General features: G+C 32.5%; 1 protein-coding gene across 1 annotated transcript; it reads right to left on the reverse strand.

Annotated features, from left to right (window-relative positions):
* Positions 1 to 6012: 6012 nt before the first annotated feature.
* Positions 6013 to 14392, reverse strand: LOC124531792. The gene is made up of 5 exons (XM_047106319.1): positions 14374 to 14392; positions 12209 to 12423; positions 8914 to 9049; positions 7574 to 7833; positions 6013 to 6568 (listed from the first exon to the last, which is right to left on the reverse strand). The coding sequence occupies exons 1-5, from the start codon at positions 14390 to 14392 to the stop codon at positions 6338 to 6340; spliced, it is 861 nt and encodes a 286-aa protein (XP_046962275.1). The 3' UTR covers positions 6013 to 6337.
* Between the last annotated feature and the right edge of the window lie 10766 nt (positions 14393 to 25158).

The following is a 25158-nucleotide window of genomic DNA, read 5'->3' on the forward strand; positions in this document are numbered from 1 at the left end:
TTTCACTAAGTTTTTTTCTTATTTAATTTTTGGGAATTTTGTCCTACACAGGTTCATCAGTTCCATTGTACCTTCTTTCTTTTGTTTTGACATTTATTTATTTAATTCTAAATAGGAAGGCCGATTTGTAAATATACCAGCTCATGCTTATTTATTTCCATCATATAGACAGTAGAAATATTAACCACCAATAGCATCGTCAATACTCCAATATGTTTGGAACTAAAATATTACGACTGCCTGCTGTTGTGCCCGTAGTTGTTTAGTTACACTGACTAACGCACCTGTCAAACTCGAGCACAACAGCACTAAAAGTGTATTGATGATAAAAGAGCGTGGAGTTATACTTGTTGAATTTCAGCCAGGAAATATAACTATTAGTATTCAAATGGTGAAATAGAGTGAACCCTGTGTTTTTTGGGGATACTTCTTTGTGGAATCAACATTCTGAATCGATGGTAGCTTTGTGTTTATACAGTTATCACACGGTGAAATGACTCGAGATTATAGTAAAATGTTATTCGAATAAACTATATTTTTTTATGTATTGACTGCTTATGTTGTATATGTTATTGGCTTATTTACCGTTTAAACTGAAACAGTAAAGATAGTATCTTACATAAATACTTGACCGGAGTGGACATGAGTAGCTAAAAATCTTGGTTTACTTACTCATATACTGACTTTAAAGCCCCTTAAAAGATTACACCCTTTTCTTTTTATAGTTGTTCAACAACTAAAGTTAACAACGCACATCCTATATATTTATATATTAGTGTAAGCCGTTTTTTGTCCCATTGATTACGATAAGTGCACGTAAAAGATCATTATGGTCTTATTTTGAAAAGCACTATCCGTAGATGAATAAGCTGTTATTTAATAATGAGTTAATTTTAGAGAGCGGATAGAAGTTACTGGCCGGGTAGAAAGCCGAACTATGACTGTATATATATATATATATATATATATATATATATATATATATATATATATATATAAATAGAAACATGAAAAACACGTGAATAGAATTTGTCAGAAAAATCCATTGAATAAATGCGACGTTTTGCGTGCTACCCACTAATATATATTTTATGTGGCTGATAGTAAATGTAAATTATCCCTTTGAACTCTAATGCACCATCAACCTTAGCAACTGTAGTATTATGTCCTTGTATAACTGCAGGCTCTATCCAAACCGGAACACAACAATACTAAGTATCCCGTTCGCCAGTAGTGTGTGCTCGTATTATAACGTTTTGTTCCGTCCCCGCTTGTTAGAGGTAAGCTTCGATTCGCAAGCCTTAACTTAGGATCTATGTAAGTACCGTACGTGTCCAGGAAATTGATAACGGATCGGAAAAAAAGGTTTTCTCAGGTGCGTTTAATTATAAAAACGAAATATTGAATTTGTTTAGTATCATTATCTAAATATTGATTTTATAAATAAAAAGCTTGCTGTAATAATATTCAAATTTATGAAACATTTGATTTTCTAAAGCTTTGACGAAAATCTAATAAAATGAATGAATGAATGAATTATATTTTATTGCACACAACAAACAAAAACAAAAATAAGGAAAGTAACACAAAATTAATAAAATACAAAAAAAAAAAATAATATAAAAAGAAGTAGATTAAAAGTGTTGTACAACGGGCGGACTTATGTCTTATTAGCCATCTCTTCCAGACAACACAATCAATGGGAGATTCCAAAACCATTGGCGTAGGCGGTGCAGTCATAAAGTTACATACAAATATTTACACACTAATATATAAATATTAAAATTAAAATTACATAATTAAAATATGTTATAATTATAAAAATATGTCATAATCTTAATTGTTAAAATTATTGTTGTTGTTAAAATTATTAATTGAGCGTATTTTGAAAGTTACACGATATTCCCATTTAAGTAATCTGTTACGACCAAAGCGTCACAAGTAAAATCTACCTAGTTGAACAACCTTCAAAAATAATTGAATAAGGAGTTGTCAATATTTAAATCGCAATTATTTAATATAATATTGTATACGTGTTAGTAATAACAAAACGTTTTGGACTTAACAATAAGTACTTCTTTCAATTTATTTTTAAGAACGTTTCTTATAACCGCTGTGGACATATGCTTTATTATAGTAAAGCATAAAGCATTTTCCATCTCTAACAAAAAAAAATAATAATATGCCCTGCCCGCTCTGACTATAACAGAATAACGGCTTAAAAGCCAATCCATTTATATCGTTTGATACGGCCGCAGTTAGACATGTGGCGACTATTCTGCATTTAGTAGTATTACACGTGTTGCACCATTTTTAATGACGCCACACTTCTGTCAATATAGAGGGCTACTGGCTATCTGCCCAAGACAATAGAGAACACAAGTGTACGTACACAAGTCTACTATGGTACCGCCATAATCGGAACGATCGAAAAGGAGGTGTGAGATCAACGGTCCGTGCTTTCCGAGGCGCTGGTGTATAACCGGCGAGGCTTGATTTGAGTCCAGTATAAGTATGTAGCTTTAAAATCAAATCAATTTTATCCTAGAAAATACACAATGGAGCGTTTTTGAATCGTCGATAATTAAATATTACCATAGTTTCTAGCGAGAAGAAACGAAAAGAAACTCGCATAGTTGCTCTTGTTTTAGACTAACCTGCCACTACTTCAGTATCTCTATTACACAACGTGCAGTATTGTGATTTTTTGTTGAGTTTTTAAAGAATTTAAGCGAAACAAAATTGAAAAATTAATGCAAGGGACCGGACGTGTTTGCGCGCAGAAAGAGAATGTATGAGGCTGCTGAACAAAAGAAAACACCTTTTGTATCCACATTTTTATTACTTTGAGCTTTCATACTCATTATTTACATAATTACATAATATATAATTATATTCTAATAACAATAAGCAACAATTTCAACTTGATATTTTAAAACATATAGCAAATTATCTCAAAGTAGATTGTTAATACTTGTTTTTTATGTCATAGAACGGACTTAAGATATTAACAAAGTAAGGTTTGCCCACAGGCAAGACAATTTACAAATAATACGTATCATTTTTGTTTCGATGTAAACACAGTTTATAAAGGTCGGATATGTTTTTAATGAACATTGTACATTACTGTTTATATTAGAACAATAATAAAACCTGTAAAAGTACTACTGTATAATATAGGTAGGAAATTGGCATGATTACCTGGTGGTAAGTTGTATTTGATAAATCGAATTAATGTATATGGGCTGGCTCACTGATAGGTATTCATTGCTCAGTCCGCCTACCGATTTCTTAAAAAAAACTTTGTTTTATTGGTAGAACATTTACAAACTCAGGTCATCACGAGTGAGCCCAATATTAAAGTAACAGTGGCCTATCAGACAATGCAAATAAAAGTATCGCATCAGATATCATACAAAATAAATATTGAAAATATTCTTTGTCTCCTCGTATTTGTGTTCCATGATCCACTGGATCTATTTTAATTAAATTGAGGAGGATAGTGATGTATTATACTCCCGTGTCAACATTATGGTATCAATATTTCAGGAAATGTATAAATGTTTCAACGTGATCGTGGAATAACAATTTCACGATATTCGACGTCAATGCGAACCTCCGCAAAATGCGAAACAGACGCAACCTTGACGTGCGAAATGATTGATCGCGCGATCATATGTGTGCTCTGAATCCTTTCACGGGGGTACGCATACATTTATAATATTGAAATTTCAACGTTTATTTTGTAGGTAGGTATTATAATTTATGCAATAACAGGTACTACCGTGAAGTCCAACGTTTATATTTACTATATCTATTAATTGGAACATTATACTTTGTTCGCGTTAAGAATGCAGTGAGTTGTCATTGTTTACCGGCTTTACTCCGCCCCCTGACCTATCAAATATTTTCAAATTACAAAGTCAAGTTCACATTTAATTAATTATTAACTGATATTTTTATAATTTAAATTTTGTTTATTTATATATTTATATTTAATTTATTCAAGGCTACTAGATGACGTTATGTCAATTGAAAATATGTAAATAAATGTAATTTAAATGTAATTTGAAAATATTTGATTGGTCAAAGGGCCGCCCCCTTTAAGCCGGTAAAGAATGACAACTCACTGCATTCTTAACGCGAACAGACTATAGTCATTTTGTAACTGCACGAAAAATGTAAGATTTCACTCGATGAAAAAACTGCTTAATGTAAAAAAAATATAATAAACTATTTTTTTATTTTTATATATAATAAAGTTCATGTTAAAAACATACACATAGTGGACAGTAACTAAAACACAACCAAAAATAAACGAAGGAACTATTTCTGCATTGACTAATGAATGCGTTCACGTTATTGAAAAACATTTCGAAAACTTTATGTATTCGATAAAATTACTTTATTTTCTAATTCAAAATCCATGTATTATGTAACCATTGTGTTTTTATCCTAATATTAAGATGTGTGTATCTCTTTTATCGCCAAATGACTGCGAGTTTATATCGTAGGTTTAACGAACTTATTGTAAAAGTTGTGATATTTTAATTTCGCTGGCAATATTCGGGGAATTGGTGAATAATTTTAGTTAAAATCCATTGAAAAAATACTAAAATTAATTGGTCGACTCATCGATGGTAAATAATCTATGCAAATGTAAAATACTTCGATTGCAAAAATAATTAAACGTTTTTAATATTGGACAGTTTGTTTTATTACGATTTGGATGCGTGGCTTTTGATTTTACGCCTCATATCACAGTGTTTGAAAACTAGTCTCTCGTTACTGATAGCTCATTATTATGGCCAGTGCTGGCACATGGTCAATGACTCGTAAAGTACCAGAATTGTGAAAAGAGCAATGGTCAATGCTTTTGATCGAACTCTATGACTAAGTTCGAGAAACAGGGTTTGTCTTTGTACAATGTAATGGATAGCACATCGGTGAATTGAGAACAGACAGACTAAGAATGATATCGTCACAGTCAATAGGTTGTCACAGGACCGAAGCAGGAAAAAGGCTCGGGGAACAAGGCGTATACCCAAAAACAAAAAAGTGCTGTCGGAAATTCTATTGTTTAGGATGATGATTACTTAGAACTTCCTGTCTCCGTTGTAAATATTTTTAAAAACCATTCTGTGAATTTTATACTATATTTGAATGTACCTATGTGAAATTATAATTTAATAGAAATTGGCTTGTGATAATTGACAACATTGCCAAAATTCCGTGCAAGTCAGTGTAATGCCACTAATGAAATTAATGTAATCATAGCTTTGACAATAACCGTCCGACATATACACGTACGATTGTACGATTGGTACGTCGTAATATTTAAACAGCCAATAAAATCAAATGTCTATATCATTATTATAAAAATTTGTCCCGATCAGTGAAAATAAAATTGTAGTTTTTGGAACAAATCGAGTATTTCTCGATAAATAACGTCATTTAATAATAACAATAATATTGAACGCTAATAGTTCATTTAGTACTCAAATTCTCTATACTATTCATCCCTGTACAGTCTTATCATAGGATATTTTTTACCTTACCTTACAGCATTATTTAACTTCATCAGCGCCAAAAAATGTCGAAATCTTCGTAAAATTACCTTACAATAAAAACCATTCTAAAAACAAAAATTTAAACACTGATTGATCGAGTATTGATAATCTTATATTTTTATTTATTTTACAGTTCTATTTAAGAAATAAGATTTAATAAAAAAAATCATGTTATACCTTATTACATACATAGTATAAAGAATACAGAAAATACCCTTGTTTGTTTCTCGATTAAAAATAAAAACTATTTTAATGACTAGGGAAAGTAAACAAACCTTAAATTAATAATTTAATGTAGACATTTGAGGAAATAATTCATTTGAAAAATGTATTAATACGAATTAAAAAAAATATTTATCTTAATCATAAAAATATTACGTGATTCGATTTCGCCATTACTTTAACTTTTTTTACATAAATTATTATGTACTTTGATTATTTCTAAAGAATGTATATCGTTGAGATCAAATGTTGGTTTTATTATTTTTATTTTCTAAAAAAACGAGCAATTTAATTGACTTACATTTGAATGTTATTTAATAACAAATTCACACTCCTGTCTGTCTGAGAGCTTATTCGTTTTCCAAAGTGATCTTATGACATCTAAACTTATATATACGATAAAGTTGATGCTTTATCGATGTAATATAATAATTTACTTCTGATATTTTATTTTATACTAAATATGCTATTAATTTATTCAGTCAAACGCGGCAAATATCTATCTTTGAAGATTGATGCGGGTTTTGCCTATTTACATATATTATTTACATTTTGTGAAATCTCGTCGGCAAATAGAGAAGGAGAGCTACTAGGAGCGTCAGCGGTAGGGCGGGCACGCGGTCGGCGCGGCCGCCGGACTTGCCCGCGGCCTGCACGCGGTCGGCGCGCGAGGCGCCCTCCAGCGACTCCTTGGAGCGCGAGTAGCCCTTCACGCGCTCCCCTTGCACGCTCTCTTCGTTGCTGCGCCAGTACACTGTAGCGATGGTTGCGAGGCACTGCCGGATAAAAATAAATAAATATATTCTAAGTAAAAACTGTTTTTATATTTTTAACATTAAATTAATATTTTGTACGGGACCTGATATTTAAAAACTGTATACATTTTTATATTTTTAGTAATGTAAAAAGGTATGTAGCGATGCAAAATTAATTTATAATATCATACTATAAATATTAACTGGTATTTAAAGTAATCAAATACCAATTAGTAAATAGCATAAACTGATAATTACATTAATAGGTATTCTATTTTATTATACTAGTTGTCCGTCCGGACTTCGGACAGGTTAAATTTATACGAAGTTAGCCGTCGCTCTACTTGCTATTGAAATTTTCAAAAATCCTTAATGAAGGTCTACGCTTCGAAAGGAGTAAATACAAAATTTCAAGCCAATCGGGCTAGTGTATGTCACACGACACATGTTACATGTACATATATTGTTCGGACCGCTTGTCATGTAACGTTGCATGTGTTTCTTAAGCCGCGTGGAATATACACGATTTTGTCCGATAGGTTTAAGTTTCATATCCGAGTATATTATGAATTAATTATTGATTATTTCTAAGACGGTAGACACGAATAAGAGACCTGGTCGTAGGTGGTAAAATTAAACAAACAGCTCCAATTATCTCTTTCAAATTCATTCATTATGTCTGTACGATACTGGATACCTCTAGCCCGGAACACATAATATGTATAATGTATATTATTTAACGTAATCTGAACCGTTACAAGACTAAAATCTTTGTCAACGGTAAAGTTAAATACATTATAATATAACAAAAGACTGTCATAACAATTTTCTTATTTTTTGTTTTCCTGTTAAAATAATAATAATAATATGTATATCGTTTAGGGAGGGATCAAATTATCTATAAATAAATACAAAAGCTTCAATATTTTCATTAAATTGTTTATCAAGGGAAAATATTTCATAATTTATTTAATTTCCGAGAATTAGATTTAAGTGCCTTGTTTCCTGGAAATTGGGTTAACGCACCTTTAACTTCAAGTCTCCCTTCTTAAAGTGCTTCGGCTTGGCCTTAAAATCGAGAACGAGACTCGTAGTTTCTAAGCCATCTTCGTGTTTGTAAATCTCCGGCTCGAGAACACTGGAGAGCGGGGCCGGTTCGCCGTTGATGTACCACGAGAGCCTCGTGGCGGGGCGCGAGCGTCCAGACGTGCAGTTCACTTGAACTCGATCCCCAATCTGATATCGCAGCCGAGAACCGGTTATAACTGGTCCTGTGGATGGCAGAGCTGAAACATAGCAACTTAAATTAATTCTTATTTTCTTTACAGTTTTTAAATAACTGTTTATTGAATGTATCAAGAGAAGTAATAAGTTTTATCTTCTTAATATTCGTAACTTATTTTATAATCTATGCTTCGACTCGAAGTGTTTATTGTTTATAACGCCAAGTTTCCGACTCCGCAAAGTCAATAAATCTTTCTTGGAACAAGGTATCCATTTCTATAATAAAATTCCGCAGACATTTTTAACTTTGCCGTCCCGTAAATTCAAATCGTTTATAAAAAAAAATTGGTAAAAAAGATTTTTATATATATATATATAGGTAAGAAAGATTATTCGATACAAGATTTTGTAGATGATAAAAAGCGTGCAATTAATACCTGTTGACTTCCAGGCAGGATATATTAATTTAAATAATTGTATTAAACTAACATGACTGTATTTTTTTTAATGTTGAAAAAGAGTAACTACTGAGTTTCTTGCCGGTTCTTCTCGGTAGAATCTACTTTCCGAACCGGTGGTAGCTTCACTTAATTGTTAAATGACGATTCAAAAGTGCTTGTAAAAACCCACTTGAATAAAGTATATTTTGATTTTGAGTGCAGTTGCACTTTAAATTAAATGTAAAACAAGTTAGTCGGCGGTATGCAAATAAAATAAAATTAAATAAAAAAAAGTTTAATTGAAACACCATACAAACAAATCATAAAATATAATACTCTGTATATAAAATAAAACCAGTAACATTTTTGGCTTAATAATAAATTAATAGTACGACATCACTAGTTCAACCCGAGGGCTCGTTAGCAACGTTAGAGCGTTAAAGCCACCTGTATGGAGGACTCCAACTTACCCACCAGCAGGAAGCAATGGAGCGGATACAAAACCCTTTTTTATATAGTTCGCAAATTATAATGATCCCAAAGAAATGAAATAAAAATAAGCAAAATATTTATTATTGTAATACTTATGATATTGATAATTATGGAGATAATGATGTTCAAAATATTGATGATAAACTAAACAACAAATGAAAAGATAAATATATTATGCAGTGTGTTCATAGTATATCTATATTTTCATACCTACTACGATCATGTCGGCAAAATCAGAGACGGTCGGGAACAGTGGTCTTTCGCCTGACACCTCACAGCGGTAGCGCCCGCCGGTCTCCAGCACCGCCGGGTATAGCGTCACGTTCGACGCGTTGTGGGTTGATTGCTAGAACAAATAAATACTACTAAAACAAACAAATAATAATATGAAAACTCGTACGCATGTTTGATATATAAAGTAGTAAAAAAGTAAAGTAACAGCCTATAAATTTCCCACTGCTGGGTCTCCTCTTCCATTAAGGGGAGGGTTTGGAACATATTCCACCATGCTGTTCGAATTGGGTGTTGATGGAATGCACATGTGGCAGAATTTCGATGAAATTAGATACATGCAGCTCACGACGCTTTCCTTTACCGCCGAGTACGAGATGAATTGTAAACACAAATTAAGCAAATATACATAGTGGTGCTTGCCTGGGTTTGAACTTGAAATCATCGGTTGAGATGCACGCGTTCTAACCACTGGGTCATCTCGGCTCCATTGATATATATTCAGTATGAATTGAACTGCTTAGATAAAATAGAAAGCTATTCCTTTTCATCCTGAAGTGAAAGTATAGTCAGCGCCTGTTATAGACCCACTGCTGGGCATAGCTCATTAGCGGATTATTGTGGCAGATTTCAGATTCGGTTTCCGAGCGATGTCTTTCTTCACAGCTGACCATGAGAAGTATTATAATTACAATAAAGCACATGCATTTAATTGTGGTTGTTTTAGGTTTGAAGTCAGAATCGTCGGTTGAGATTCACATCAGTAACCATTGGGCCAACAAGAATCTGACGCAACATGTTGTGATTTTTATGAACATTTTTATAGATACCATATAAAAGAGGCCATATATGTTTATGAAATATAGCGCCAGTATGCAATAAAAACAAAGCTAAGACTTTGGTAAAAATTAAAAAAAACTCTAACATTTAATAATATAGGATTGTTTATTGTCCACAGCTGGCCTTTTCTCTTGAGGTTAATCTTCACCAAATTTTCAGAACGTACTAGTTAGTGATGTTTGCTCGCGTTTAAAACACCGTCTCGACATATTTTCGGATATGATTTCTAATATATTCTGCAGTTCATATAACTATAGAAAGGAAAATAAAAAAATATTCGCGTTGCCTATCTAAGTACTAATCTAGTACGAGGAATGTTTGAATAATTATGCACACTTGCTAGTTTCGACGTGTTAAATATTAGGTATTACTTATAATTCAATAAATTTATATGCTTGGAGCCGTTATGGCCCACTGGTTAGAACGCGTGCTTCTTAACCGATGATTGCGCGTTCAAACCCAGGCAACCACCGCTGAATAATCATGTGCTTAATTTGTGTTTATAATTCATCTCGTACTTGGCGGTGAAGGAAAATATCGTGAGGTAAAACCTGCATGTGTCTAATTTTATAGAAAATCTGCCACATGTGTATTCCACCAACCCGCATTGGAACAGCGTGGTGGAATATATTCCAAACCGTCTCCTCAAAGGGAGAGGAGGCCTTTAGCCTAGCGAGAAATTTACAGGCTGTTGTTGATGTTGTTGTTTGCCTGGAATGATCTATATCATCAAATCAAATACTGAATGGATTTACTAGTTAACGGGACGGATATTGTTTAAACTTGCTATTATTTGCGAATTTGTAGAATGTAAAATCGGTTACGGTTAGTGAATTAAACAATATAACATTTTCGTTTTAATATTTTGCGGTAATACAGAATAGGGTTAATTTTCCTGTTTATATGTATATTTTAATATTACATTGAATTGGCTTCTTGCTTGAGCTATGCTTTTAAACTAGCTAAGCTTAAAATAATGCTTATGTTATAGTCCTACATTCAAGCACTGGTTGGAACAATAAACAATTATTGCATTTCCTTTGAAGAATATTTCAACAGCAGTCTTCAAGTTTGTTAATTAGCAGTATTTACAATATCGTCCATGGAACGTTACGTAAGGCTTGTTGTACGTCAAGCAGTCTTGAGCTTGAACTTTTTCCTAACGTCATAAGAATCTTAGCCGTTTCGGATCACGTGCATGAGGGTTACTGATTGCACTTTACTGAACACCCTGATATGCATAGTATATGGGCTGCGCAGTCATGTAGTATTGCTTGAGCCTGGATGCAACGGGCGAAATGGTAGTTCAGACAGGAGGACATCATCATCATCACATTTAGAAAAGATAGAAATAATAATATAAGTACATGACAACCTCAACAAAGTGACAGACACAGTTTTCTTTACATCTTTTTGGAAAAATGTAACTTGGCCTTGTAGTATGTACGGTTGCACCAATTCATATAATATTTAGTACAGAATCTTGATACTAAACATATTATTATGATCCATCGCTAATAAAAATATTATTTAGACGAAGCAATTTTTCGTCTGATCTTGAGTAATATAATATGTATGTATCTATTGATAAATCATTTAATAAAGGATGAAAAAAAAAACATACGTTATTGGAAGCTAAATTTATCGGAAGTTTTCTTTATTTATCGGGATTAATTATTTTTGTGGTTTATCGAGTCCGCTGATGCAGACAAGTTTGTAAGTAGATCGCACGAAGTACATAACGATCGGGCAACTTCCCTCAGTCCGCTTAGGCGGGAGGGAACGTTGGTACTTAGCTCCAGGAACTAAGCTTATTCGTCCAATTAAATACAAACGCCTCGCATATATGAATTAGCCCAAAGATACAGATATCCGTGTTGTTACTTCGATATGATTATATGTATGATTTGTGTGTGAGATGTACAGACCGTCTGTAGTTATAGGTTAAAAATGGTTTATATTATATCATATTCAGTTTAGTGGTTTAGCCGTGAAAACGTGACAGTCGCACTTATAATATTAGTCCCGAAAGTTTTTTTTGTGTTTAAATTTGTGTATAAATTAAGTAGTGTATAAATAATAAATTTTATGTTAACAAGTTTTCTTCCGCGACTGCGTTCGATTTAAGATGTTGGTCACCTGGTGTTAGGTATTAAAAAGTAGTCTATGTCCATTCTTGACAAGTTCTCAACGAATTTGATGCAAATTACAAATTTTAATTTATATTTGTGGTAATAAATAAATTTAGCTATGACCTCCTTTTATAAATAAAAAGTTGTAGTTGTAAAGTACTTTAGTACTTGTAATATATTTTTAAAACTAAATGTGAACCTGCCCTTATATAACATAACCACCTTTATTTTGAAATTGTGAACCTGCTAACTGAATTATAATAATAACTAAGCTGTAACAAATATAAAAAAGTATGTGGTACCTCTACGTCAACTCCAGGCAGCAAAAATTTTCTTCTCGGTTCGACATCGCGCGGGACGTGTCTAAAGAATTCTTTGCCGTCCTTGTACCATTTGACGGAGTACAAAATGTCGGTGGGGCTCAGCCGCCAGCGACATGACAGCGACGGCCTCGTGCCCAGGGGCACGTGCGTCGGCACCCGGAGCTCTACCAGTTCCAAGCCCGTCACTGTGTATTCTGAAACAATCCATAATTATCAAAATTAATAATAATAAATTGTAAAACTGTTAATTTGGCGAACTCATTTGGAAAACGCAAAATAATTTGAATTCCTTGCTTCTGAGCTCGACTTCACCCTTGAGAGGTGTCAGTTTTACTCCAAATATCAAGTAAATTGTTTTTGCGTGGGTGGTTAACAAACATGCAAATTGTCATATTTATTACATTAGTAGGTTGATGCCTATTAATAAAAAGTCAGGTATTTTAATATGACGTAATTTATTTGATATTTATACGGAATTTTTATTCTCTATACGCTATTAGTTGTACAGGCAAAACTCCATTAAGTGCCACATCAAATAATTTCCCATGTGACGTCTCCGTAAAAAAGGCACTATTGCCCTCGCCCAGCAGTGGATAATTTTACTTTACGACACGCGGGCGGAGCGCAAATGTAAGTAAATTGGCAAATAAAGACAAGCAGCGGGCGAACTTCGTAATGTCAATATCAATCACATTTATATGCATAAGAATATTAAAAGTACATCACGCGACCTTTTTCGTAAAATAAATTATAAACTACGAATTACAGTTTTAAGTTTTAAATGAGATTTTTAAATTTGTAGGAGATAATTATATCGAATATGATTTTTATTAAAAGCTTTAAAGCAATCTATTCTTTCAACGCTTGGAAATGGTTAGGAAAAGGGAAAAAGTAAATTGAACAGGAATTTAAAATAACGAACTATTGTAAAATGTGAATCTTATTATCATTTTCTTGCAAAACGCAATAAAGAGGCTATTATATTATATTAGAATAGTCTTTGTCCACGCGGACTCTACGTTGGTCAGTCTTTTGATTATGTACTAATTCTGCTTGCAAATATTATCTTAGCACAATTAAATTATGGTAGAAGGTTGTTAATCGGTAGGCGGACGTGCAAAATGATCATGTTATACTAAGAGATCCATAGAGATTACAACATCAAACATCAACAGTCTGTAAATTCCCACTGCTGGGCTAAAGGCCTACTCTCCCTTTGAGGAGAAGGTTTGGTGGAATACACATGTGACAGAATTTCTATGAAATTTGTCACATGCAGGTTTCCTCACGATGTTTTCCTTCACCGCTAAGCACGAGATGAATTATAAAGACAAATTAAGTACTTGAATCAGCGGTGCTTGTCTGGGTTTGAACCCGCAATCATCGGTTAAGATGCACGCGTTCTAACCACTGGGCCATCTCGACTCTAGCGATAGAGATTACAACTGTATTATAAATTGCCAATCGTTAAATTGTCAATGCGCCAGCAACCTTGGGAACTAAAAATATATATCCTTTTATAATACTGGCCTACATTACTTAAACTTAGCTTCCAAATATATCATGTATTGCTATTTGGTACTTGGTAAGTGGTACCTAATTTACAAACAATCTTAGGCGAATAAAGTACTAAAGAACTTCTCCTTTAGTACTACGATTTTGGATAATCTCGCGTAATTGTGAATACGGAAACGTGTTTTCGAAGCATATTTGCAAAGTGATATTGAATATGCAGATATTAATAAATAAAATGTTTCGCTGGGATGCTAACGCCAACGCCAGCCGATGTATCGTGCAGATAATGCATGTGGCCAAAAATTAAAGCGCATCATGTTTATACAAAACTAATTCGATGTAGTCTTCAGTATTGTACATTTGTCTGTTTCCAGTAATTCAAATATTACTTTCAAACTTCTTGTATATTTACTGAACTAAAAATTTTGTAGGAGTTCTATTACTGAAAAAGAAAAGTTGAGTGCTGATTCCTATTCTATTTAAATTCGAAAATATTACAGAAGATATTCTTACTTAATTACTCATGAACTTTTATTACAAAAAAAGAATAATATGAATACGCTCTTATCAGCAAATACATCACTGGCAAAAAATAATATTTGTGGCAGTTCTTTCTATTTACCCGTTACCGAAAGCGGGTGTTGCCATGTTTAGAATTATTTAATTTATAACTGCAAAAAATCTGATTCATTGACATTCTGATTTCATAAAATTACAAAAATCACCCGTGGTAAGTTTTATATTATTTACCGCTGAATGCATTAATACCTTGTAGCGTTATACATTAAAAATGCCGCACCTTTTTCGTCGCTTGTCACTGGACTGAGTTCACTTTTGGCGCGAAGTATGATTGCTTTGGTTATATCTAACTAATAAGAATGTTGTTGAATTTTGTTATTTATTATTATTTATTTATAGTTAACATAGTGTTGATTTTTATTAATAAATAAATAAATATTGGACACGATCACATACATTATTCTCTGATTCAAAAAAGTAGCTAAAGCACTTGTGTTATGGAAAATCAGAAGTAACGACGGTACCAGTAACATCCAAGCAATATAGAAAACTAATGACTTTTTTATACAACGCCTCGGCCAGGAATCGAACCCGGGTCCTCAGAATGGCGTACCCATGAAAAACTGGTGTACACACTATTCGATTACGGCGGTCGTCCTTTGTTATTATAAAGTGTTTTAGTATTTCTTTTTTATTAAAAATAAACAAATTCACATTTGGTCGCTAAGTCTTCCTGAATAGTACAGCTTTACATTTTAAAATATTGTTTGGTCAACATGTTTTTAACACAAGGAGATTCTCTTATTTCTTTAACCGTATTTCGGAGGCATTATGATAATACTAAAATGGGAAATATTCCTTTTCTAAAAAAATAAACACATTATTTTTGGTATATGATTTAAATTTTTCTGTCCTTAACATTAGCATTCCCTTTAATATACATATTTCTTAACATCCGAAAGGAATTGATGACTATTACTGTAGGGTAATTACTTACTTACTGTTTGGGTACGTACTGTTCTTCTAGGGTTTCTATTTATGATGCAATCTTTATATATTTTGTAGTTTGTGCCAGCACTTTAGCAACGAGTTTTTTCAGAAAAATTGTGGACCAAACGATCCAAAAATTATGTACTATGCAAAAATCACGTTGATGCATTGCTCTCGTTAGCATTGATTTATGAACGAAGAATAAATCAAAAACCACAAGCTAGTACAATTTTGCTTTTATAATATTAGGGAGGTTATTTCACATAAAATAGGGGGGCGGGGCGGTGCGGATGACGGATAACCTGGGAGCTTCAGGAGCATCTGACCAGCAATGAATTACGATGATCTAATGCTGGTGATGATGACACTATTTATTATAATCAAAGTATCATTTTTAGGATTCAATAAACGCCAGTACACACAAATAATAAAATACGAATCGGCTTTTATCTAAATTAGCGAATAACTTTTCCAATCTGGAAAATCGACGGAAATTTTTATGAAAAATCTATATATAGAACTTTTATTAAAGCAGTTATTTGTATTCCTACTGTTCCTATTTCAGTTCTAAATGTTATTACATTGATAGCATGTGTATTTTATTTCCGTTTTATTTTCAAATACAAACGCACATTCTTGTACCTACTACTATATTTCCTGTGTTAATAGTAAGTCACCGTTAGGATTGGCAGCCGAAAATCGATCAAGACATCATTAACACCAATCATTACCTTTCAACATTTTATTTTAAATAAATATAATATCATGAGTTTAGCTATATTTTATATTATCTCTAAATTAAGGTTGGATATTTAAAAGAAGAAGAAAAATAGTGTCAATTTTATCAAATTATTATATATTCTACTAAGTATTTAAAAAGTCAGTCGTATTAATTTCTTTCAAATTTAAACTCTATAAAGTAATATAAAAATAGGAATTAAGTTTATTTTTGCTATTATATAGACGAGACAAATTTGAGACTCGTGATATCCCTAAAACAAACTTTAACGTATCTAGCATCTGACCAGAAACTAGACTACAAAACTTTAGTTTGAACGGAAGCTTAAGTTTGAAACATAAATCCTTGCTTAAATACTGCGCAAGATAATTGAGACGTGTGACGTGACCATTCGATCGCATCATTCGGTTAAACACGGAGTACAAACAGCTGGTCGATTTATTTTAATTCAATAATCGTTTTAACGAAAAACAATTAGGATATATATAATGAAAATATCCTTTATTTTTTTTATTTCTGAAATTTGCTTATTAATATCAGAAGAGGTCACAATATCAAAAAGTCTAAATATATTGTTGGATATTTGTGCAGGCTAAAACTGACTATATACCCGTCGAAAGAAAACCACTTCCCCATTTTTAATTTTTAATCAATTATTTTTTTAATTTAATTTTTATTAAAAGAGATCATATCTCCGATAATATGTGAATCAAAATTATACAAGACTGATATTAAAGTATCGTTTAGAATACTATGTATTAAATTGATATCGAATTATCATAATGTTTTGTAAAGGTTTTCAAAAAGGCTAAACTATAGCTATTATAATACAAGCTATCAACGTCGAAGCTTCAAGTCCCAATTGTACTAGCAATCAATACCAGTATTCAGATTCCAGGAATGATATTCATTTATTACGATTTTCCGGGAATTATACTAGATTAATCAAATTGTGCGATTACGTGTTGTAAATAATGGCTTATTTTCGAAACGATTTTGAGCATTTAACCATTAATCCATACATAATAAGGTATCTCAAATGTGCCGTTCATTTCATACTTCGTTTACTTGGTGGTAGGGTTTTGTGCAAGCTCGTCTGGGTAGGTACCACCCACTCATCAGTTATTCTACCGCCAAATAACAGTACTCAGTATTGTTGTGTTCCGGTTTGAAGGGTGAGTGAGCCAGTGTAACTACAGGCACAATGGACATAACATCTTTGTTCCCAAGGTTGGTGGCACATTGACGATGTAAGGAATAGTTAATATTTCTTACAGCGTCATTGTCTATGGGCGATGGTGACCACTTACCATCAGGTGGCCCAGATGCTCGTCCGCCAACCTATAATAAAAAAATATATATAGTTCAATACAGCCCTTTACAGCTTCGAATTTAAAGGAGTATTTTTGAAAATATTACAGATTTAAAATGTTTATGAAAAAAGTCTATGTTTTTATCTAATACTAGCTCACCCAGCCACGCGTTGCTGTGGCCCAGTAATTATAATATAGTGAATAAATTTTTTAGTAATTCTTCGGTATAATCAAATCAATATTTTCCAAAAAAAAATCATTCATTTGAATAATATTTCAAAATGGATTCATTCATATGAGATTCAAAATATTTTTTTTCGCATAATCTAAAGTAATAGGTAAAGCATCGAAATATTGAATTTAAGCACAAATCAACATATTTTTCCTGAATTTAAATTTTATTCATCTTATATTAAATTATAGTTTGTAATCAGTGACTTACAAAATATACTACATAAATTAAAAATATATTAAAATGTATTGTCAAAAATAGTATTGATGTCGAACTATTATTTTTTCAATTTTAAATTATTAAAACTTATCTGAGTATTACTTTGTGTACAACATTCCTGGCTAACTTACCTGTCTTTCGCTAACACGAAGGGATTTGCTCATTTTCCTACACTTGAGCAGGCAACATATAGCTGTCCATGTGAGAAACACGGGTTTTTCAAATCCAAAGCGCAAATAGATATGATTGGCCTTAAAATTATTTGTGATAATCGCAAAAGCTAAAAAAATCCGAAAGCATGGAGCATTTCAATCGGTATTGGAGATTCTGACGCTATCAGTGGAATACGTGGCAAGGGGACAATATCTCCTTTAAATTTTCCCGTCAAAATTATTCCTTCTAGAATATTTTCACAATATTCTTACACAATGGAGGTGAGTTTAAATTACGTAAAAGAATAAGTGGCAAACATGATTGATACCTGACATGTCCAGAGAATTCAAAAGTTCTTCCACGAGCCTTATACGTTATTGACGGCAATGGTGAGTATGGAACTACGTACCGATTATCAATTTCCACTTAATTTGTAGAATTCGACATTCTCAGTTTGAAAGCAAATATAGTAACAGAGCGGGATACATCAGGTGAGATACATCAGTTAATTTTCCTTCGCAAAAAAGACAAAAAATCGCTGGTGATTCTATGGAAAGGCTTGAAAAAGTTTTTGTAGAATGCAGTGACGGATCAAAACGACGAAAAACTCAAGAACAATGAAAACTATAACAATGAAACAGTTGAGTTGACGTATGTAACTGAAATGAAGCTCAGGTCAGAGGGTAATTGTTCACGCTGCAAAAGTGTTAGCCGATACATTTCAAAACCCTGATGTATCGAATTACATTAAAAAAGATAGTGATAGAAAGATTGCTAAGCTAACAAAAGATAAAGCTCTTTCTTTACTTATTAATGCTAGGCTTAATATCAATACAATACTATCAGGAGAAATGCCCTTGAAGAAAATTTTCCACTGTATCCTAATTATCCCTATAATCCATGCTAAAAAAACGTTGCTATCCTGACAACATTGTGATCACTGAGCGATCAGCAGAAATACCGCTTCAAGATCTTGTCGATCACACGCTGAAAAGGTTAGCAATATAATTTGATGATGTTATTTCTGTACTAGAAGAAAGTAAATTAAATAATTTGTGGCTCATAAGTAAATGGGGCTGTGATGGTACCTCCGGCCAGTCTGAATACAAGCAATTATTTGAAAAACCAGATGTATCTGATGCTTATATTTTCATTTCATCTTTGGTTCCCATACAAATAGTTTGTGGAAACCCCAGTAATACACATGAACTTATCTGGCAAATCAACGTCCTTTTTCACCACGCTATTGCAAACCTATAAAGTTAGATTTTGTACATGAAATACTACAAAATGAAACAAAGTACATTCAAGAACAAATTAAGACATTAACAAGTACAAACTTAGTTATATACGGGAAAAATATATGTATGAAGCATCACTTACTTTTGACGATGATAGATGGATAAGCAATAAACGCAATTACACAAACTGCTTCTATACAAAGATGCAACTTATGCAGTGTTACAGCGAAAGATTTTAACAATTTGAACTACTGTTTAAATAAACCCAATATAGGTGAACAGCGATTGCTTCTAGGACTTTCATCACTCCATTGCTGGATCAGATTCTATGAATGGATATTAAACTTGTCGTACAAACTGAAACTGTGTAAGTGGCAAGCCGGAGGAACAGTAAATAAAACTCTAGTAGAATTGGAAAAAAAAAGTGCAACAAGAATTGAAAACAAAACTGTTGGTAATGTTGGTAGATCAGCCTAAACATGGATATGGGAGTACCTAAACATGGATATGGGAGTATGATGGAAATTCAGCTCAACGATTTTTCTCCAATTACGAAATATCTGTAGATATAACTGGCATAATCAAACAATTGATTTATAGGCTATGGTTTATTTTGATGACAATTTCTAATGGGCTTGCAATAAATGAGGAAAAGTCTAAAGTATACAACGAGGAAACCGCTGTTGTCTTTTTGAAATGGTATCCATGGTATAATATGCCAACTACAATTCACAGAATATTAATCCATGGGTATATTATAGTACAGAATGCAGTGGTTTCAATAGGTCTTCTATCTGAAGAGGCCCAAGAAAGTAAGAACAAAGATATTAAAAAATATCGTAGGTTTCAGACGGAAATTTTCTAGGAAACAGACTATTGAAGATTTGTTTCATCAACTTTTAATTTCATCAGATCCTCACATCACAAGTCTCAGAAAACTACCACCAAGACAAGTTAAATTATATCCTCAAGATGTAATAAATATTTTAAAAGAACCAGTAATAAGTTCTGTATCGTAATTTTTTTCATTTTTATTTATTTCATTTTTAACTAGTATGATTAAGATTAAATACATCAATGAAACATAAATATAATAGTTTTACTTTTTTAAGCACCTTCAACCTATTATTTTAGAAAGAATACAGCTATATATAGGCATAAACACACTTGTCGTAATTTTGGCCAATTTTTGAGCGAATTTCACCAGAGTGCGTATGATACAATGAATAATTATTTTTTTCAATCTAAATAATACTTAAAAAGCTAATCGCGAATGAACGACGCGGACAACGGTTCCGTAATTAGTAATTAATAATAACGTACTGTTTCTGACGCTCGCCTGCTTCCATAAGCTAAAAGTTAATAACTTCTTCTCTTATCGTAAATGATTTGTTCATTTGTTATTTTTTTAATTTAAATTTGTATATTTAATTAAGTACGTAACATGAATGATTCCCGATAAATTAATTATATAATTTAATAATAATACGTACTCAAATATAAAACAAATATAAAAATAGGTAATCAAGATAACATCAAAATATATAAGTAGCCCTTTACAAGAACTTTTGAATCGTAATTGTAAGGAATTTTGGTATGTAATAAACATAAAGCTATAAACATACTCACCAAAAGATCAATGTTTCATATTCCAGGAAATACGTGGAGACTATTCTCCTCTGATATCTTTTTTGAAAATTTTTTTAAGAGAATCTGCACATTCCGTCTACACTAGATGGGTAGGCAATGTAAGATCTTATATTAATCAGTCACGTGGTCCTAAACTATACCTAACTTTGTTAAATAAATCTGAGATGGCCCAGTGGTTAGAACGCGTTCATCTTAACACATAATTGTAGGTTCGGCCAAGGCCAGCACAACGAAATTTTCATGTGCTTAATTTGTGTTTATAATTTATCTCGTGTTCGGCGGTGAAGGAAAACATTGTGAGGAGACCATATGTCTTATTTCAATAAAATTCCGCAACTTGTCCCACCAGCCCACTATGAAGTAATGTGGTAGAATATGCTTCAAAAAACCTCTTCTCAAAGGAAGAGGAGGCCTTAGCCCAGCACTGGGAAATTTACAGGCTGTTGATGTTGTTGTAAATATGCAAAACATATACCTAATGAAAAAAGCAATCTGCATATTACTGCACAACCAAAAAATATGAGTGATTATATCATAGCAATAAAACAACGAAATCGCTAGCTTTCTTTTTTACTTTAAGAACATCTCATGTCGGCATTGTAATGAAACCAACTAAGAATTTGGTCAAAGATGACACCTGGATGGGTAACTGCATGCTTTGATTGAACTGCCCACAATTAAAGCCTGTTACTTGAGAGGATTAATCAACAGACCATACGATTTAACCCAATCACTAATAGCAGCTAAATCACTATTAATCTGCAGCTGGATTACTCAATTAATAATTGAAATTGAAAGAAAATAATTAGCTGTACGTGATTATTAATTTTCTCCATAATTTTTTCGTTTATATTCTGTCTTGTATTGTGTCTCGTATATTCCAAAATGTTATGCCGGAGATTATATGATATATATATTTATAATACAGAGCTATATGATTTATATGAAAAAATACATTCATTTAGACATATCCTCCATAATAGTAATATTTCAAACTTAACATTTGCTTTAAGGAAATATGTTTTATACCATAGAAAGAAAAAATAAGTCGTAGGATGTGCGATAAAAAATTACGTAACTAATGGTGATGACTTTGATAGCGGTAGTCTGTTAGTGTAATGATATATTTTATATATATATAATGGGATGATATAAATAATGGGACTTTATTTTTAAGAATACATAGAAAATAACTTTTTTTTTAATCTATTTATTTTTAGAACTCTATTTCTTAGGTTAAATGTCAACTTATTTTTGGACTAGCGTAAGCTTAAAACGCGTCAGCTACGCCTAATTTGATTGAATATATTAAAGAATAAAGATTATTACAATAACAATGCACTAATAATATTTTAATTATCTTTAGAAAATTGGCCAATATTCTATTCAGAAAAATAAAAGCTTATAGCGGGTAATAAGCAAACTTGATAAGAATAAATTTGCTTTAAAAACGTACATGTGTGTTATACCGAGAAGCGCCAAGAACGACCGCAATGGAAAACGAGCATCCACATTAATTATAAGGGTGTATGGAGCTTTAAGAATATTACTTCGGTTACGTAATGTTATACATTCTGTTTATTTTCTCATTCTGTTATACAACCTATTATCTGACTTTTAAATCCTGAGATAGTTATTTTTATGATATAGGCAGGAGGACAGCCAAAAGATAATGGCGCTTATGAAATATTAACTATTCCTTATATCGTCAATCCCCCACCAATCTTAGGAAGTAAGATTTTATGTCCTTTGTCACACTGGCTCATTCGCCCTTCAAAAAGGAATACAATACTGGGTATTGTTCGGCGTTACAATATTTGATGAGTAGATGGTACCTACCAAGATAGTAAACTGCTGAAAACCCTACATTAGACACCTCGTCAAGTTTTTGAAATTGATTTCTCGAATAGAGGAACTATTCGTTTGCTTAAAATAGACGAGAATAATTAAAATCTCGTATTTCTAAATATATAAGTCACTGTTATTTTTAACACATTATGTATGTTTTCTCTTTTTTTTTTACTTCTTTTTTATGCAGTGAAACGAGCGATTGAAAATGAGCAGGAAGCTAATGGAAATTATTTCGATTTTCTATAAACATTTTGTAACACTGGGGGCTTATTGGTGCATTCCGGTATTTAAAAAATGGGTAGGCTCTTTTGAAAAGCAATTGTAATCATAATATTATGAAAAGTAATCAAAATGCCTCTGTTGCCAAATTAAAAAAAAATATTAAGGCACGCTTGTGTGCAAAAGGTTATTATACAATTAATGAGTTTATGATCGATAGCACACCTTGGGAATGAAACGATCGTCTCCTGGCTATTTCATCTCATATTAAATTGTTTAAATAATATAGCAAATCCGCTGAGTTTCTTTCGCCGGTTCTTCTCAGGTCAGGGTGTTTTCTTTTCTGAACGAAAGGTGGTAGTGTTTCAATTGACCATCAATAAGAAAGTGTAATGCTTCTATATTGAATAAAGTTATTTGAGTTTGAGTTTGAGTAATTTTAAATTTAAATAAAATTACACCACAATAAAATATTACCTTAATAAAGGCGAGGATCGAAACAAGAATCAACTATGCTTCCAACGGGGGCATGACCGTCATCTGAGAATCCCTCGGATAAAGGTCATGCCCCGTGCGACGTCTTGAGTGGGATTTCAGTCTAAGCGTTTTACAATCCAATTGGTCTAACCGGCGACCTACCTAACTACCATTCTTAATAAATGCATTATGTAAACTATTAAATTTAATGTAACTTACGCAATGGAAATTGTTACAATTTTCATTTAAATATGTTCTCTGCTCGGCCTTGTAATTAGTAAAATTAATTATTGTTTATATAATGAGGTAAGTATTTGATTACGCATTGGATATTATTGTACAACGAATTTTATACGTAGTTTCAACCATTATTCGCCCATTCGATTTTGTCTGACGTTTCGAACGAGTCGCTTCTCGCTAATCAATCATTCATCATCATTCGTGACCACAACAGGTGCAATGAGGAAATGATTTCAGTTCATTGAATAATAAACAATCGATTAGAAAATTAGTAGTTTTAATTCGTCCTCAGATATATTTTAATAAGATGCCTTGAAAATTCAGATTTTTTTAAAAGGAATATTACGCTTTTGTAATTGGTACGTATATGTATACGAGATCCTGTACAAAAATGGATGTCCCAACAGGATTCATTTTAGATAATTTTAAAGCTATGTTGAATATAAATCATCTAATGCATGTAAAATACAGTTACTCGTTTGTTACTGTTGTGTTTGTTATCATACTTGTAAAATAAAATAAAGGTAATTATTTTAAAAGCCTGCTTATTGTTGTAACAAATAGTTTGATTTCAAATCCCTAATAAATAAAATTACGCTCTTGACCTTACGTAATGTAAGCGATTTAAATACTGACCGAAAAAATTGACCTTTTTGTGCGTATACTTTCAAAAGATTGGCATTCTGTTAACTGACTACAACCTTATTTTTTGCACTTGATGTGATTTATTTTGATACCAGAATCGAGGCAAATGCTCAAAATATCTTAAAAATCTGGGTATCCCAAAAATTACTCTTCATTTCGACAGTCTTTGATTTTATGTGAAGCTTACGTACGACTAGGTATTTATTTAGATACTCAAGTTAGTCTTATATCAACTAGCCGTTCTCCAGTCGATTCAATGCAGAGCTGAGCGGATTACTAGACATCAAATTGCTATTTAAACCGAAGCTAAACTCTTAGACGTTTGTCTGTTTGTCGTTGGTCTACAGTTGTACACTTTGGTCTATAATACTTTGGCGAGGGTGCACAAGAGCTCTATGATCATATTATACCATCTTCATTCTATAATCGGATTACTGCTAATGCAATGCAGGTTATCAATACTCGGTCGAACTTTAGGTCGAAATATACGGCTTACAGACTGTTCCGTGAAGAGTACAGTTAAGTTGTAGAAATTACTGCCGGAATCCGTATTACTGAGCCCTTACAAACCCATCCGTATTTGAATAGTTTTTCTTGTTTCATCGTCGAACACATCTTGGCATAGTCTGTCTTGATAACCTAGGAATTTACAAGATGTTGTATATACATATGTATATAACACTCCTTTTCCATGCACCTTTTATTTACATATTTTTGTTATATTTTTTCCGACATGTTTTGACATGACAATTGTTGTTCTATTGCAACGTATTTACTCAAAAACCTCAATAATTTATTATACCTGAACCTTCCTCATGAATCCCTCTGTCTATTAGTGAAAACCGCATAAAGATCCGTTAAGTAGTTTTGGAGTTTATTGGGAACATACAGACAGATAGACATACAGACGCCGACAGCAGCAGACA

This window comes from Vanessa cardui, chromosome 8 (genome assembly GCF_905220365.1).
Source record: "Vanessa cardui chromosome 8, ilVanCard2.1, whole genome shotgun sequence".
NCBI lineage: Eukaryota > Metazoa > Arthropoda > Insecta > Lepidoptera > Nymphalidae > Vanessa > Vanessa cardui.

Coding starts and splice junctions, on each gene's coding strand:
- LOC124531792 (XM_047106319.1), bottom strand. Junction 9,050..12,208: donor TGCCTGGAGTTGACGTAGAG/GTACCACATACT, acceptor TATTTGTTCTAG/CAATCAACCCACAACGCGTC. Junction 6,569..7,573: donor AGGGAGACTTGAAGTTAAAG/GTGCGTTAACCC, acceptor TTTATCCGGCAG/TGCCTCGCAACCATCGCTAC.